The 17,320-nt window shown below is 38.8% G+C and overlaps 3 protein-coding genes across 5 annotated transcripts in view; all 3 read left to right on the top strand.

Annotated features, from left to right (window-relative positions):
* LOC118747957 (protein FAM135B) overlaps positions 1-6,309 on the top strand; it is a 95,232-nt gene extending 88,923 nt beyond the window's left edge. Inside the window, exons 5-10 of one of the 2 annotated variants that reach the window (XM_036482194.1) lie at positions 107-136; positions 603-927; positions 1,001-4,473; positions 4,538-4,749; positions 4,837-5,077; positions 5,162-6,309. In XM_036482194.1, coding sequence (XP_036338087.1) covers positions 107-136; positions 603-927; positions 1,001-4,473; positions 4,538-4,749; positions 4,837-5,077; positions 5,162-5,354 — 4,474 coding nt within the window. In that variant the 3' untranslated portion in view covers positions 5,355-6,309. The remainder of the gene's footprint in view (positions 1-106; positions 137-602; positions 928-1,000; positions 4,474-4,537; positions 4,750-4,836; positions 5,078-5,161) is intronic. The other variant, XM_036482195.1, reaches the window with a different exon arrangement.
* Positions 6,310-10,473: 4,164 nt separating this feature from the next.
* Positions 10,474-13,426, top strand: LOC118747954 (rab5 GDP/GTP exchange factor). Of its 2 annotated transcripts, none has more exons than XM_036482192.1 (7): positions 10,474-10,843; positions 10,923-11,141; positions 11,203-11,515; positions 11,583-11,740; positions 11,804-12,060; positions 12,130-12,372; positions 12,446-13,426. In XM_036482192.1, exons 1-7 carry the CDS (start codon positions 10,702-10,704, stop codon positions 13,289-13,291), a joined length of 2,178 nt encoding a protein of 725 aa, XP_036338085.1. In that variant the 5' UTR covers positions 10,474-10,701; the 3' UTR covers positions 13,292-13,426. The 2 variants fall into 2 exon arrangements, with proteins under 2 accessions (XP_036338085.1, XP_036338084.1); XM_036482191.1 differs by having other exon boundaries at positions 10,475-10,843; positions 10,908-11,141.
* A 416-nt stretch (positions 13,427-13,842) lies between these two features.
* LOC118747956 (transmembrane protein 11 homolog, mitochondrial) lies at positions 13,843-16,274 on the top strand. Its single transcript, XM_036482193.1, has 3 exons — positions 13,843-14,009; positions 14,752-15,085; positions 15,197-16,274. The coding sequence occupies exons 1-3, from the start codon at positions 13,969-13,971 to the stop codon at positions 15,359-15,361; spliced, it is 540 nt and encodes a 179-aa protein (XP_036338086.1). The 5' UTR covers positions 13,843-13,968; the 3' UTR covers positions 15,362-16,274.
* Positions 16,275-17,320: the final 1,046 nt, after the last annotated feature.

Here is a 17,320-nt window from a genome sequence, read left to right as displayed (position 1 = left end):
TACTCGCAAAATTCGCATATTCTCGACAAAACGTTGTTTTTGTTTTTGTTTGGACCTCCTCCTCATGAACGCTTACCATCGATAACAAACAAAAAAAAAAAAAAAGGAAAACACTTTTCCGTTACATTAAACTCTGGTAAGACTTTCTACGCCTTTCATATCACAAAGTTATAGTTTTCTTATTTTCTTTTCACTAAATAGTTATTTTGCTTTCCTCTCGAACCCCTATTTTCTTTTGATTTTGTTTATGAATGAACTTTTAAACTAAGTTGTAACAGTAGTGAGAGCAAAATGAATGTAGTCTATCTTACTTTGGTTACCATTTCATTTCTATTTTTAGAAGCGTTTTATTTTTTTCATTTTTTTTTTATTTTGTAGCGCAAATTTCTCGGCCACTTTGTTAGCATTTTTACTAAAACTTTGTAGTCGGCATTTATGTTGTGCTTAGAGAGCAACAATTAGACAAACTTACGTGTAGGTGTGTGTGTCCCTGTCAAAAAATCGTAAACAAAAATTATTAAAGCTTCGTTTAGCGAAATACAAAACATTGGCCTTTTCTTTGGTTGCTCTGCAAAATCACTAATAGCAACTTTTAATCACAGCGCACCCAAAAGCTCCAAAGCCTGGAGTGGCAAATTGAACTGTCGTGGCAGCATGTCGCCCGGCCCACTAGAGGCTGTCTTTTTCGGCCCACAAATTGTGGGCACCACCAAATGCAGCGGCGGACCTGCTGGTCGTCTTTTGCAGTCGCGACAGATACATCATGAAATCTGTAGTCTACTGTTGGGCGCCATCGAGAATCTGAAGGCGACTCTCAATGAGTTCAGTGCAGTGCTGACGAAGAGCATGAATAACCAAATCGGCTCACCACCGTTACGAGAGAATGATGCCTCCGAGCGTTTACAGCATTTTACCGAAGCGGCCAAGGTAGGTCTACCCCGTCGTTGAGACTGCGCAAATGTGATCAGAACTTATAAAAATCTATTACTATCTATTACAGCTGCATGATACCGAGGAGGACTTTGCAATCCGTGCCAATTCCGACATCGCCCAGCTATGCGCCGAATGCATCATGTTTTGGCGACGCGTTATACTCGCCTCATCTCAGTCCGCGGTGCACACTCTACTTGCCAAGAAGCACCACATCTTGCGAGTGCAACGCTTCGCCGAAGGTTTCTTTGTCAACGAAAATCCGCGCCATTCGGCGGCTGGTTGCTACGACAGTAACTACCAAAACTATGTAGCCATCGCCGAAATGGCACGCCGCAGTCGCTACTTACAGTCGTTGCCACCGCTGCCGGTACATTGCACACCCATTGATGGCGACGCCAGTTCGTTGCCGCTGATATTTGAGGATCGTTACGTGGAACCACCGAGCTATACACGTAGACGCACCGGCAGCGATCCGCATTTGAATAGTCACGAGAGTCTGGTGAGCTCCTGTGGCAGCAGTACGCCCAAACCACCACCTCCGCCCGCCTGCATGCTCGATAAGACGCATTCGGTGAACAGTCTGAGCGGACGCAGTTCGAACTCCAAGGAATGTTCATGTACCGTTAATTTTGAGTATCAGAGTAGCCCTGGCTGTGTAGCAGGAGTGCTTACTCCACGATTCGCCTTAGGTGGGGAAATATTGCAGGCGAGTTTGACCATTGCAACGACGGCAGCTGCAAAGGCACCGGCCACCGACGTTCTTAATCAACGGCAGATGTCACGACACTCCGTCACAGGTCTACTCGAAGATGGTGATAATAATGAGGCAGCTAATGAATACAACTATAATACGAACGGTACATTACCAACACGTCACAGTAAGTCTTTGGACCAGCTAGACGGTACAGTTCACAGTACTCCATCTCTTCGCACTCACAGTCATACACAACAGCTTAATCTGCATTCTTCGCAAACGCAATCGGAGTCTAATTATAAGCACTTCAGTGTTGGCGCCAGTGTTTCTAGTTTGGCTAATAAAGTCGATCAGTCGAGCTCGCGGAAGCACAAAACACAAGCTGAAGATCTCATGCGCAACATTTCGGAGTTTCGACAGAAGTACAAGAACTGTGAAGACGGGGCACGTTGCGAACAAAAATTGTATTTGAATGGCAATGGCACGCCGCACGCCAACAATCTCAGTTTGAATGGCTGCAGCCGGTCGGTGGTAAGCACTTTGAACCGCCAGTTAAATACCAACGAACGCGCCGGTAAGTTCGACTATCTGCATGAAATACGAATGCTAAATTCGCCAAAGCAGCTAACGCTTTGCTCGCACTACAATTCGTTGCCAAAATACAATGGAAATGGACTGATTCCACCGAGAAACTCATATCCTCCAATCAACTCGAAGAAAATCAACGGCTGCTTAGAGAACGGCACCAAGGTTATCCCAAAGCCTACATTGACAGCAACTCAGCAACAACACACCATACCGCGCAGTAGCTCCTCACAGGCACTACGCCAGAGGTCCCAAGGCGATGTAAACTTCCAAACGAACTCATCGTCGACCATACCGCGTTCAGTTGAGATCGCGCGAGTCCGAGTGTCCGACCTTAAGGAAATGTTGAAGAACGGTACTTTGAAGAAAGAGTCAAGTAGCTCTGAAAGTGATATAGCCTCCAAAGTGCATTCATCGAAAAGTAGCGACCATAAAATGCTATCTTCGCTGAGTGTGCCCTTTAAACTGGAGTCCTTAAACAATACTAGCAGCGAACAGAATACCAGCGGGTTTAGCGAGTCGCTACCAAATCTGGCGCCACCGCCACAGTTCAACTCTGAATCGGGGCAAAAACGCAAACTTGTGCTGAGCAATTCCACATCATCATTGAGTGAAGAGAGCGGTTGGGTCTCTAGTCGACGCAGTTCGCTTGGTCCATCTAGTCCCGAAACCATCACGAACAATGAGAAAAACGTGAAGAAAGAACAAGCACATATCAACGGCATGGAGACGCGGCTCAACGGTGAGCAGCTACGTCTTAAACTACAACAACTATTGGATCAACAAAATCAAAAAACCATCAAAAAACACAATTCAACGAAACGCGATACGAGTCAAAATCATAAAACCAACGGAGCGAGCAACGAAGTATCTATTCATCGCAAAGTGTCATCGGTAACACTGAAAATGAAGCCCGATTATAGTAGAACCGAAATGCATTTACGTCGGCATTTACAACATTTACCAAATGGCGAGTCAACGGAGACCGATGACTTGGAAATTCCCTCCCGAAGAGAACGCTCGCGACATGCTAAACATGAAAAATCTAAATCCGATTTTGATTTGGTCAGTTTGAAAGAAAATGCACCGCTGGAAAATGTGCGAGTGCCACCACCTCAACAATTTCAAGATGACCTCCTGCCACCCGACGAATTTCGTGATCCACCCTTACAGGGATCACATGAAAAAGAAAACGCCAACAAGTCGCATTCCGCCAATACAACAAAGATCATTGATACATCCAAAAATAGCAACAGCAAGAAGAGTAATACACAGTTCAGCATATCGACGACGCATACGATCAACGATATCAAAACCATGCCAACACACATACCCAAAACGAAACTGAAGCACAACCAAAACTTTAAGATCAGTCCTAAAAAGAGTCGTCCAACACACACCGTAGCAGTTATTCAGTCACAAAATCCAAAGTGCATGCAACAATCTTCGCCCACTACGACGCTAGTGGTCACACCATCCCAGCTAAAGAGCATCGCCCAGCAGCAGAGCCTGCTGGAGCTACTGGAGCCCAGCCCTGCCATCGACAACCCAGTCTATCACATTTACGAGTCACTAAAACCCATCGCCACACCCGCCATCTTTACAAACAAACCGCTATTGAAATCGCACAGCATCATCGAACTCAAACACAGCCATGGCGAACAATTCTACAATAACAGCCACTGTAAGACTGCGGCGCATCAGCACTTGGCCCACACCAACGTCGGCAACACCGCGGTACCACACAACGGCCACCACAGTCATGAGCACACGCAGCGCTCTCACTCCGTCGATTGCACCGAAGATGAGGATAAAGAAAACACCAGCACCACACAAAACCAGATGCCAGTGGCGCGCACCGATAGCCAAAAGTCAAACAGGTCACTGCAGTTGACAAAACGTACGAAAATCGGCGGTGCCGGCTACACCAACCCGGAGGCCACAAACACTTCACTTTTAGAATTCGAAAAATATCGCGAAGAATTTCGCAAACAAATCAAATACACCGGAAGCATTTATTCGGACTTTGCTAAGCTGGCGTCCGAACTGCCATACTTTAGCATTAGCGACGAGTACCGCGCTTTCTCGCCCAACGGTATGCATTTAATTATCTGTGTTCACGGATTGGATGGAAACGCAGCCGATTTGCGATTGGTACGCACCTACCTGGAGTTAGGACTACCCGGCGCTAATTTGGAATTTCTAATGTCGGAACGCAATCAAGGCGATACATTCTCCGATTTCGAAACAATGACCGATAGGTAAGTGCAGTAGAGGTAAAACTCGTCTGCTATGTAGCTGCGAAATTACAAACTCATCTTGCAGACTTGTCGCTGAAATACTGTATCATATCGAGACGTGTGGCCTAAATCCGACGCGCATTTCATTTGTCGCTCACTCCTTGGGTACAATCATTGTGCGTAGCGCCTTGGCACGCTCACAAATGCGCCCGCTACTGCCGCGCCTACATACATTCCTATCGCTATCGGGGCCGCATTTGGGCACACTCTACAACACAAGCGGGCTGGTCAATATGGGTAAGTTAATGAGCGGCTCTACGGCTATTCAATTATTCAATATTCATATTTCTTTATGCTCATTTGCATATTTATTTTTATTTATAGGCATGTGGTTCATGCAGAAATGGAAGAAATCCGGCTCTCTCCTACAGCTTTGCATGCGCGATACAGCGGATCTGCGTAGCTCGTTTCTCTATCGGCTGAGCCAGCGCAGCACGCTGCATCATTTCAAGAATATACTGCTCTGCGGTTCCAGCCAAGATCGCTATGTGCCAGCGCATTCGGCGCGTTTAGAGCTCTGCAAGGCAGCTATACGCGATAATTCCAATTTGGGAACGGTTTACAGGCAAGCAAAATTTTTATATATTGGATTTTATTTATGTAGATAATGGAAATAATCAGTTATTCTTTTTTGTTTTTTTTTTTGCAGGGAAATGATTCATAACATAATCGCACCGATATTAGCACGCCCCGAATTGAATTTAGCCCGTTACGATGTTCATCATGCGCTTCCGCATACAGCAAATACGCTCATCGGTAGAGCAGCGCATATTGCTGTACTCGACTCGGAATTATTCATAGAGAAATTTTTATTGATCGCGGGTTTGAAATATTTCAGTTAACCACTGAGATCAGTACTTTAAAGACAATTGATTGCGGCGTATGGACGATAGGGATTGTGAGCGTAGAAATTGGGCACTGTTAAAAAAAAAAAGTTAGCATTTAGTCGTAGTTACTGTTATACGCCTTAGAGAACAGATTAGGGTAAACATACGAATTGATCAAGTATTAAGCAGGGATTCACAACTACATAGAAAATTGGGCGCTGGAATTTGAAATGTATAAGGGAAAAATTTATGTTTAAACTTTTTCTAAAAATGTCATTATCAAACTTTATTCTTTTCTTAGTCCTCTCAAAATATCGCTGGAATATTCGTGTGAGGGAAATCTTTTTTTTTATAGATCCACGGGACCTCGGTTTTGTTTTTTTTGTAGATTTTATTTATTGCAAAATGCAATAGAAGGGCACCCGCCTGTCACCTCTCACTCGGCTTGACAGCTCTCCTCTCATACTAGTAGCCGGGCACTGCCTAATGGGTATGCATTATAAAAGGTTGGGATACTCAACGAACGACTTTTGTGGCAGCTGCAGAGACGAGGAATAGGTGGAGAGCATCGACCACTATCTCGCCACAGTACCGCCCTAGCCAAAATGCGCAACCACTTCTTCAGCAAGTATTTTTCAGATTTCTTGGCCGGTCTAAGCTCAGCGGACATTCAAATTGTTTGTGCTATAGAAAATTTAATCGGTGGTTCAACTATTGAGGGTGGGAAAGAAGCGAATGGATTCCGTGCATGCGTACATCGATACATCGATGTTTTTTGAAAACTGACATCTCTAATACCTCGAACCGCCATTTCAGTTTTTCAATTATACAAAAAGCAAAAGCGAGTTTGGAAAAAAAATTGAAATGGCTCTAAAAAGTTTCGTTAGACACATGCAGCCCAATTCTGAATACTCCCAGGGAGTTTGTTCTCCGGGAATTTGTTTCTCCCGAGAAAGAAATCCCCCAATAATTAACTCCCAGGGAGTAGCATTTGCCCCGAAAATTTGGGAGGAGGAAATTCGAACTTCGAGAGAGCTGTTTGACACTTTTTTTTTGACAGCTCAACTCCGCCATTTAATATAAAAAATCCTCAGGGGAATTTTTATTCATGATAGGAGGAAAGGGAAAACATAGAAAAAACTCCCAAATCGATGCATGAACGTATGTCCTTCGATGTATCGATAAATATCGATGCACTTTTCGATGTATCGAATCGAAGAAATACATCGATGTATTTCGATGCCACTGACATCACTATTGTAGTGCCAAGTTTGAAGAATACTTTCGGGAAGGGTAAAATTTTCTCTCTCTCTTCTTTTTTGAAAGCATCAAACCCAGGGAGGTATTCGCTCGGCTGGGGCATTATTTGCATAAATAAAAATCTCTTAAATAGTTAAGTAAAATGATAAAGGTACGCGTGTTGAGGAAAACGGGCAGATTGATTAGAAACCAAAGAATTATGGTAGATTTAAAAGCTTTGTGATTAACGAACTATTAGAACAGGGTAAGCTACTTCGCTTTATGAACTTAATTTCTGGACATTAAAATTTTACTTATTTTTTTTTTTAATATTTAACTATGTATGTGAATGATGAAAAAAGTATAAGAAACGAACTACATATGTATCTATACACGTACCTAGTGGTACGTACCTAGGTATGTATTTATGTACATATGTTTGAGAAAATTAAAACTGAAAACAACAAGGAATTTTTCAAACAGATTTGAACTTTTTTATATTACAAAAAAAAACTACGCATGTATTTAATATTAAGATCAAAATGCCCTTACATACATACTTCTATTAGACTACATAGAAAGACAAGTAGCAGATACATACATATTTAGTCGTAGAGAATCAATGTTACAAAATCAAAACCAAAGAAAGAACATTTATGGAAAGTGGAAGTGTTAAATTTTGAATCAAAACAAAGAAAAACAATTTATTAAAAAAGAGATACATAGTCTTAAAATTATAGAATATTTATAAAAGACAAAATACATACAACCAAACAAATATATCTACTATATAAAGAAACGTTGCACCATGTTTGAGGGCTTGAAAGCTTAACAGTTATGAGCTGTTTTGGTATGGTATTGGATGGGCTAATAAGGTAGCGTTAAGGTTCGTTTAGTAGTTAAACTCACAAAAATTAAAAAAAAAAACATTCACATCACTTTGAAATCATTTTTTATAAAGAAAACGTGCAATTTAAACATACATATAAAAGGATTGAGCAGCTATTGAAGTAGTCGAATAGTAAATTTAATGCAGTTAAAAACTTAATCAAAATTTTTTTATTATAGGTGCTATATAGATATGTACATACATTTGTATGTATAAGGGCATATGCATACTGAACAAACAAAAAAATATATTTCAATTGTCGGAAGTCATATGTAGAAACACGGAAATATTACGTTTTTTTTTTTTAAGTGAGTCAAATTTTTTGCTTTCAACGGTAAGGGTCAATTAGGTCGTAGTCGATTTTCAAAATTGTTTTCGAACTTAAAAAAAATATATGTATTGTTTTATCGAACATTGTTAGAAATGCAGGGAAAATAATTTATAGAGAACAGGAATTGTCTAAGCGAATTTTTCCAAATGCTTATTGTAGTTTGTAGTTGCAAGAATGATGTTGCAAATAAGTATACATAAAATCAAAAAATAATTGTAGTTATGTACATTGGCGATTGTCTGATTTTAAAATTGTACTAAACTCTGCATGTTGTTAATCGAATTGCTAGTAATTTGTGTGTTTTCTTTTTAACTGGTATTTTTTGCATTTCATCACATACATACATACATACATTATAGTCAGGGTTGCCAGGTGTCTTTGTTTAAACACACACATACACAACCATAAATTCCCTTTAATCCCATCCGCCGTTTCATCCCCGTTAACCAAACGAAAACCCAGGAAACCCCGGGTTGAAGTGGAAAACAACAAAACAGTAATCTTAAGCACCGAACACTCACAATTCGTCCATTTAATTACTTTAGCGAAAACTATGTAAATGAATGAATTCGTATTTATAATAAAATTACATACATACATACATATTTATAATTTATGCATAATGCCCGACAGCTATTTACTTACAAAATTTCAGGCAACAAATTAGATCTTTTTTCTTATATTTCTGTATGTGCAAATACTTTGTATGTATGTAATAAATTGAATTTTCATTTTGGTGTGTGTAAGAATAACGAAAAATAAATCGCTGCTAATTAAAAATTGTGGTTTTATTTTATCCTGTGAGCAACAATAAATATATTTTTTTGTCTTTTAGAAACATAACTTAAATACATACATATGGACCGACTTTCCTCTCAAAAGCATACTCTGACAAGAATCACGAAACAACATGAAAGCTTTCAATCAAAGCGAATTATAAAGTAAATTATCGATATATATATCTTTATCGATAACACTGGTCTACAAATTTCAACTTTTTTTCTGCGAATAAGACGGGACCTGGTGTTTCTGAACGGATTTTTCGTGCTGAACACGAATCCGGGGTCAAAAATGTCCCATCACGTCACGTTTTCGAGAAAAAAGGGGTTGAAACCCCTAAAAACAGCGTTTTTGGCCATTTTCGAAAAATTATAGAGCTGAACCCTGACGTGGTACAAATTTTGCATATATCAGAAATTAAAGGCTAAACCGTGCCCTTTCGAATGAGCCCTATGCCGAATTGATCGCGTGCACCCTTAAAGCAGGGGGTGTATTTGTGTTTAGGGGTGCAGGAAAAATTGATCGCCATATTGGATCCGCCATTTTGAATTTTTAAAATCTAACTTCAGATTCGTAATCAGCGACTCTTAATGTAGTTAAGACCTTAGCATCATTCATTTTATATGGTCGTTTAAGATGAAATTCTTTCTGCGATCAATTTTCCCTGGACTCCTAGACACAAATACACCCCCTGATCTAAGGGTGCATGCGATTAATTCGGCATAGGGCTCATTCGAAAGGGCACGATTTAGCCTTTAATTTCTGACATATACAAAGTTTGTAGCACGTCAGGGTTCAGCTCTACAATTTTTCAAAAATCGCCAAAAACGCTGTTTTTAGGGGTTTCAACCCCTTTTTTCTCGAAAACGTGACGTGATGGGAAGTTTTGGACCCCAGATTCGTGTTCAGCACGAAAAATCCGTTCGGAAACACCAGGTCCCGTCTTATTCGCAAAACCCTTGTAGACCAGTGTAATTCGTCAATATTATTACGAAAGTACATATGTATAGAGCGTGTCAGATGTGGCAATATTTGCAACTTTTCCACGCAATTCGCTTCCAAATTGAGAAAGATAAATTTTATTTCGAAGTGTGAACAGCCAGAAAGACCTTTCTGTCACATTTCGGAAATCGGTTTCAGAAATAAAAGTTGCAAGGTGCGACTACAATTGAGAGAGCGCAAATCGATTTCGGAAATATATTTCAACTTGCTCGTGCAAAAAAAAACTTTCGAAAGACACTTTACATGCAATTTCTCAATTTGACAGCCTTTTCGCATATATATTTCCACGTCCGACAGGCTACTATGTATCGCTATGATTTTCGCATTTGCTGCTCTACCCTCCCCGGGACATGATTTTTTTTATTAGATCGATATATCATCATTCATCGTTATCAACACATTTCTCGAAATCAATCCTAGATGTTGTTGCTGAATTCACCGTTATGCGCTTTTTGTAAAAATTAAAAAAAAAAATCAAATTTAACAAGTACAAGTAACAAATAAATCGACATACGTGAACACCCTTTAAATGATGTCATCGCCAGTGCTCGGATTAAACGAAATTTTTTGTGTACATATGGAAAAATTTTGGTAGGTTTCTTACGAGTATATTAGACCTTAGTTTAAAAATACCTGGTTTATTATATGTTTTCTTATTTTTGTATGTATTACAGAGAACTGTATTACAAAACAGAAAATATAATAGGTAGTAATAGTATCGAACAAATTAATCATGATAAAAACATTATGTTACGTCGCGACATTTGAACGAATTTTGACTATTTTTCTTTTGTTTGTTTGATGTTTATTAATTTTGTATGAAAGTTTACCTCATTCTCTAACAAAGCTTAAATGTTGAAAAATTTTCTACTCGAATATCTGGCATTACTCCGAGCACTGGTCGTCGGGCCTATATCAGCAACCGCTATTGTGAATCTGCGAAAATAATGATCAAAACAAAACTTCCAAACACACAATTGTGACCAACACGAAAAAAATTGATTAATTTTTTATTACGAGAAAATTCAGCAACATCATTTTGCTTGAAAATAATTTAATATTTACGACTGATAAACGCTAGGGATCGTCATCAAACTTCTAAATCATACATCGAAACAAATATGTCATTCGCACGCGTACCTCAGCTGCGTATTGTACAGCGGGATCTGAAATGTCGACAGGGATGCGGATATTATGGAAATGCTCAATTCGACGGACTCTGCTCCAAATGTTTTCGCGAACGTAACGAAAAAAGAAAGAAAGGTAAGTTGCAGCTATACAATGTCGCATATAATTATTAATAGTAATGTTAATAATATTGCTAAAGCCGAACAAAAAGCAGCCACACCTACTACAAATGCTCCAGCTGCTGCCACTTTTAGCAGTGGAGCAGGACGTTTGTCACCACAAAATCTCTTGGGTCGTTCACTAAATAAACGGCAGGAAAGTATGCCAGAAATTTCGACTGGCACACTTACAAAGAAGAAATCTCTAGTGCCTGCCGTATTTCAAAAAACATTACAATCGAGTACACAAAAGAGCAAAAAATTAAAGCAAGAGGGTAAGATAAATATCACGAAACAAATCTGGGCCAATCAATTAATTGTCATCGTTTTTAACAGCAACAGGCCAGAGGTCATATGTTCCAGATCCTACCGAGAGTCAGTTCATGCTTCAATTGCGCCAATTACGCATACCGGACGATGGCAAGCGTAAATTGAAGAGCGAGATACAACGTTTGGATAATGCCATTAGAAGCTATATGAACAATAATGCTAACAAGAATATAGACGAGCTTTCAGAAATGGTGCAAAATGCATATACTAAGCTGGCAGATATTGTGCACAATGATCAGCGTTTTCAAATTGCTACCAATGAAGATCGCGAAAGTGCTATAGATTTCTTTGAAAAAGTTGTCATGACACAAAATCACAAGTAAATATCTATCTACTTTGTTCAAACTAAATTAAGTGATTACTTTCGCAATTCGCTGTTTCGATAGATTTCTCTTTAGTCCGTATTTTACACCCGATGAAGAAAACGATGTGAAAATCCAAAAGCGGATACGTCAACTTAGTTGGATAACGGCGAAACATTTGGTATGTAGTATTGACGAAGTTAATGCAGAATCCCGTGATCTAGTTTACAATGCCATAACTGGTACGTATGCTTACACAAAACATATACTATATAAACATATTGAATATTCCATTTCATTTATAGAGCTAGTAGGAATCGATTCTTATTATTCGCCTCAAGAAAAACTTGAATGCACAGTACGTTGCTGTCGTCATATCTTCGAATTGCTTAAACATTCAGTTGGGGGCCCCGCAAGTGCCGATGAATTTCTACCCGCGCTTATTTTCGTCGTCCTCAAAGCAAATCCAGTACGACTTCATAGTAATGTGAACTTTGTTACGCGCTTTACTAACGCATCAAGACTAATGAGCGGCGAAGGGGGCTATTACTTTACAAATCTGGTAAGTAAAAAAATCTTTAATTAATAACATCAGTTCAACTGTATACATAAATAAACCTTTTATACCTAGTGCTGCGCAATCTCGTTTATTGAGAACTTAAACGGCGAAAGTCTGGGCATCTCGGAAGAAGAGTTTGACTCGCTTATGTCAGGCGACAAAGCGTTTAGTACACCTTGGGAAAGTGCTTTGCTGGCGTGTGAGGGTTTACATTTAATATCCGAAAATATGAAGCGTATGGAGTCTTTGAAGAAACGCAACAGCAGTATCGCAGCTGGTATTGAAAATTTCCGTAGAGACCTTGAAGAATTCCAGGTATATATTTGGCCGTCGTCTGCTATCTCAAATTTTTTTAGATTTTACGTACGTTTTTCGTTATATTTTTTAGCGCGAAATCAGCGATAAAGTGGACGCATGTATTTCCAAAGCCCCGCTAACAATCCTGCCCATAAAAACGCCATCTCATCTAATCAGTAAAGCACGCGCACATCTTTCCAATGAAAGTGAAGTATCTGCATCGCTGGGACATTATAACGCTAATTTGATTGCAGCTATTGGAGCCAAAAGTCAACCATCCAAAGACACTGCAGAAAAATGCCTTCCTTTTCCCCTATCGTCTACAAATACACTGGAAGAAGCTACTATAGAAGACGCTGCCCACACATTGGCGCTTAAGGACACCAGTATTACTTCAGTGGGCCGTTTGTCACCTCTACCACAGGCACAGCCAAATGCAGATTTACTATTTACGTCCCCTATTTTCAACTATACACCTTTTGATGCAGTTTCACTGCTAGATGATCACTCTGACTCCACTGATGATTTTGTTCTCAACACTGATCTGCGAGGCGGGCTTACGAATGTAAATTATGACTTTGACTTATCTGATCATAGTGCAGAAAATAGTGTCGCCGAGGACTTGAAGCTTAACTTGGAAGAGTTCGATCCCCTTGCTCAAAAGCCAGAAGAAGAACCAGGGACCGTAATATCAACAGATTTAAAAACACCAGACAACAATATTAGTTTATTGGACAGCGATTCGCCAACAAATGGAACATTGCTGCCATCTCCACTCAAGCCTACTGTTACTGATTACCGTGGTTTCTCTCGTTTCGAAATTCCTTCGATTTCGTGCAATACCGGAGACTTCGCATCACTCAATCATTCAATAAATGAACAGATTGATAATTCTGGACCACCAAACGTATTATCTGAAAAGGGATTTAAGATTTAAGCTTCGGAGTAGTTTGCAGTGTGACCATTGGTGATGCAGGCATTAATGCTTCTAACCATCATACATTTATATATAAAAGTAAGCGGATAGAATGCTTTCGACATATGAAAATAAAAGGCTAAAGGAGGAACTGTTTTTATAAAGAACTTAGTAAAATGTAGCGAATATTTTAGATTATAATGATAATCCGGAAATAGTTACATAATCATGCATCCGTTTCCTGAAAATAGGTTCACTGAGTTTTTTTTTTTTGTGTTCGATACCTGTGTGTAAGTACTTGGTAAATATCGGGTATAAGGTGCAAGAATAGGTAGATTTACTTGTTTGAAAAAATGATGCAACTTCAAATGGGAAGTGGTGGTACGTACAAGTTCCTTCTGAATGTCGTAAATATCAGAATGGAGAACTTCCTAGATATACTTTGCGAAGCATCAGTATTCTCTTCGATATATCGCATATATCACTCCAAAAAAATAGTTCAAAAAATGCATCACTGATTGTGAATGCTGACAAACGAACTGCAGTCACAATAGAATAACAACAAAACGAAATGCCAAACACAGTCGATCCGATTGGCTTTCGATTTGTCCAACGCTGTGATTTTGTGTGCGGAGGGATTGTGGACTTTTCGAAGGAAGCTGCGAACTAATTATTTCCAAAAAACTCAGTTAAAACGCATGCAAAAGCATAGAAAAATGGGAAAAAGTGCGGACGAAAGGTGGGTGCAAAATGGCCAAACTGCTTGCCAAGTTCTACCAGAGTTCCAATATTTTGTTATGCAATTATTTGAAAATGGAGGGGAGAATATCTCATAAAATAATGGATAAAGTGATTTGAGTGTGTGTCGTGCGTTGACGGGAGATGGAAGCGATCTGTGTGGCCGGTTGTTATAGGGGCGGTGCAAGTGCGGAGGAGATTGGCGCCTAGAAGTAAATAATTATATACGACGCCGTCTGATACGTTTACACTGTTTCTGCTTTTGTCATTGCCTATTTGAAGCGGCTTCTATTCTGCGCCTCCCTAAAGCACAACATCAAAAAATATTTAATTGTTTTTGCAAAAATTTATATTTTAGTGCGCTGGTAGTAATATTTAGTGCGTTAATTTGGGGATTACCTACAGCGCTGCCCTACATGTATGTACCACACTTTTCTGCGACGACTACTACGCAATATTGTAACCAAGACCTTGAACCCAGACACGCTCGCTTGATACGCCTGTATGGTCCTCTGGCTTCCGCAGCCTACAAACAAGGCTAGATTAACTATTTTAATAAGTATTTAATAAGCTTGTTATTGATTTCATTGATATATGCGCAATATTTAGTATGTAAATTTTCGCCACGAATGGATCAATTAGCATAATTGTAGTCACCGATAAGCAATCTTGTTTTTAATCTTTCATAAACCTACATTTACACTTTTTATCTACTACTCAAATTTATTTTGCTTTTATAATAGTACACCAGCCGCACCTACCTTCCGTATCATTCGCGAAGTCTACGAAAGCACCAATGCACATGAACGCTTTGAAGCTGAATTGGACAAAGCGTTGGAGGCTAAGGTGGACTACATAATAATTGAACCACCAAGGCTCGGCGACGAGACGGGGCGTTGGATAACAGTTGGCAATTGCTTGCACAAAACTGCTGTAGTTTCAGGAGTGGCTTCGCTCATATCAAGTTTGCTTTGGCGGGATCGACCAGTTATCGCCGCTCCTATGTGTGCTGTGTCACTTTTCTGCACGGGTTTATATACAGTATCGTGGAATTATGATCCCTGCTGCCAGTATCAGGTATTGTATGATTAGTAAACAATGTGTCATACAATTATAAACATGAATCCAAAAAAATTAGCTCACTCGGTTTTAATACCACACAACTTTTCCTTACAATTCATATTGCAGGTAGAAAACGATGATGAAATACTTAGCAAATTACCAATCGGAGATGTATCTGCGCCTGTGATCTTAGGCTATTCTCCAAATACCAAAACAAAGTACTTGCATCGCAGCATTACTCTGTTCTCAGCAGCATTCTGTGCATGGCAAATCTGGCGATCTTACAAGTAGCTAGGTTTACCAGTGGTCCGCAGTATAGTATGAGGAGAGTTGCATGCAAATTTGTGATTATAAGAAAAGTAAAATGTCAATGAAGCATGATGTACAAAATTAGCATGTACATTTTCAAATGCCACACATATAGTCACGCCACGCCACTATGCTCTCACGACCGCAACCACAACCGTAACCAACAGCAGTACCCAATTATCCAGCACAGATGAAATCGGAGACTCCGCAGCAACGATAACAACCGGAATAGCTCAGAATGGATCAAGTAAACAGTTGGCAGTTATTGATCGAAAGACATCCCACTTTTTTTCTATTTAATATAATTCACTAATTTTTATTTTATAAATTTTTACAAGTAATAAGAATGAACATAAGTAAATAACGAGGTAGTATAAAAACGAAAGCGAAAATATGTTTGGGATTAATTTGGATGTTACACACTTAGACAACATTTAGTCATTGGCATGGAACTTTTAAAGAAAAGAATAGTAATTTTTTTTTTTTGTATATTCCAAAGTTTTGCTTAGCTGAAAGTTAAAATGGTTGAAAGGCAAATTTTTAAATTTTTATATTTTACTTCGCTTTTAAAAACTATATATGTATTTGCTATAACGCTGTGTTCCTACTGTATCTTTATGAGCTCTTTTTTTCACGATTATGCCATAAAGTGAGTATGGAATTTCCTCGGTCATCTGCATTATACTTACCATTTTGTGTAAAATAACCGGCATTCAGCTGCAGGAAACTACATTCTCATTGAATAATTTTGTATTGTTTTATTCGTTTAGGTTATAAAGCCAACTAAAAAGTAAATAAGTATAAACAAAAAAAAATCCAAATAAATGTTTAGTAATAAAACGATAGATGCAATTTCGGAATCGACTTTTAGAAGATAACTTGTGTTAAAAAAAAATAAAAAATTGTTGCAATTGTATAATATTCAAAAGTAGCGAAGACAAAGTCAAACGCCATAAAACTGAAGAAAAGTATCTAAATACACACTAATATATAAAATAAAAAAATGAGCTAACTACAATTGAAAAAATTAGTATGCATTTTTTAAAGCGCTTACGATAAAACAACTATAGGGTCAAGTACTTATAAACAGATACATATTGCACGTTTAATAATATAACGAATTATTACAAAATTTAAGTTTTGTGGGAAAACGAAATCAAAGTTTTATCATTTCATACAGTTGATATAAAAAAAAAGATGGAAAGACACATATCTTCGCCATATTTGGGAAGTTTGGTTATCGGTTGGAAATCTCCAAAAACGTAAATTTTGAGTTACCATCTCTATATGATTAAACGTGAGATATGTCACTGCGTACGACTTTGTTTAATGGTGATAATTATGTTTGTCTTAGAATTCGATTAAACGCAAATACCGAATTGCGTTCAAATACCTACATGCATCTTGTTTGCGTATGGTTATGTTTGCAATTTGTAAATAAGGTAATCACTTTTAAAACAAAGCCCCATTTTCGGCTTGTTTATGTTGCTTTCTTTTCTTTGAAACTCTCCGAGTTTATTAAGACTTCGTGGCAACTGTACCCTCAGAGTCGACGTAATGTAGGCAGGTTGATAACAATGGTATGTGCATAGCAAAGGTTTGGGTACAGTCCAAAATTTATGTAAACTTAAGAGAATAAAAAAACGAATGCACATTACTAGAGAAATATCAAAATTACATACCGACTGTATACTTCTTTGGTTGTTGTTGTAGCAGCATACAAGTTTCCCAAAGAGTTTTTGGGGAGTGTTGCTGGAGTTACAATCCTTGGCCAAATATAAATCTGGGTCGTTCCGGTTACGTAGACCCGGCTGTCGTGGGAACGATATTTCTTTAGTGTGATACTTCTGTGTAAACATTTTTGATTAAAGGCATAGTTATCACAAAGGATTTTCAATACCGGCTGCATTCTCATAATCCTAATCCATACAGCAGATGTGG

Source organism: Rhagoletis pomonella, unplaced genomic scaffold (assembly GCF_013731165.1).
Source record: "Rhagoletis pomonella isolate Grant_MI unplaced genomic scaffold, Rhpom_1.0 Rhpom_scaffold_00012, whole genome shotgun sequence".
Taxonomy (NCBI): domain Eukaryota; kingdom Metazoa; phylum Arthropoda; class Insecta; order Diptera; family Tephritidae; genus Rhagoletis; species Rhagoletis pomonella.
Note: the sequence above shows the minus strand (reverse complement) of the source record. Positions and strands in the feature narration are given on the sequence as shown.

Coding starts and splice junctions, on each gene's coding strand:
- LOC118747954 (XM_036482191.1), top strand. CDS start 10,702: ATGTCATTCGCACGCGTACCTCAGCTGCGTATTGTACAGCGGGATCTG. Junction 11,142..11,202: donor CAAAAAATTAAAGCAAGAGG/GTAAGATAAATA, acceptor CGTTTTTAACAG/CAACAGGCCAGAGGTCATAT. Junction 11,516..11,582: donor GTCATGACACAAAATCACAA/GTAAATATCTAT, acceptor CTGTTTCGATAG/ATTTCTCTTTAGTCCGTATT.
- LOC118747956 (XM_036482193.1), top strand. CDS start 13,969: ATGCAAAAGCATAGAAAAATGGGAAAAAGTGCGGACGAAAG. Junction 14,010..14,751: donor GGAAAAAGTGCGGACGAAAG/GTGGGTGCAAAA, acceptor CTTTTATAATAG/TACACCAGCCGCACCTACCT. Junction 15,086..15,196: donor ATCCCTGCTGCCAGTATCAG/GTATTGTATGAT, acceptor TTCATATTGCAG/GTAGAAAACGATGATGAAAT.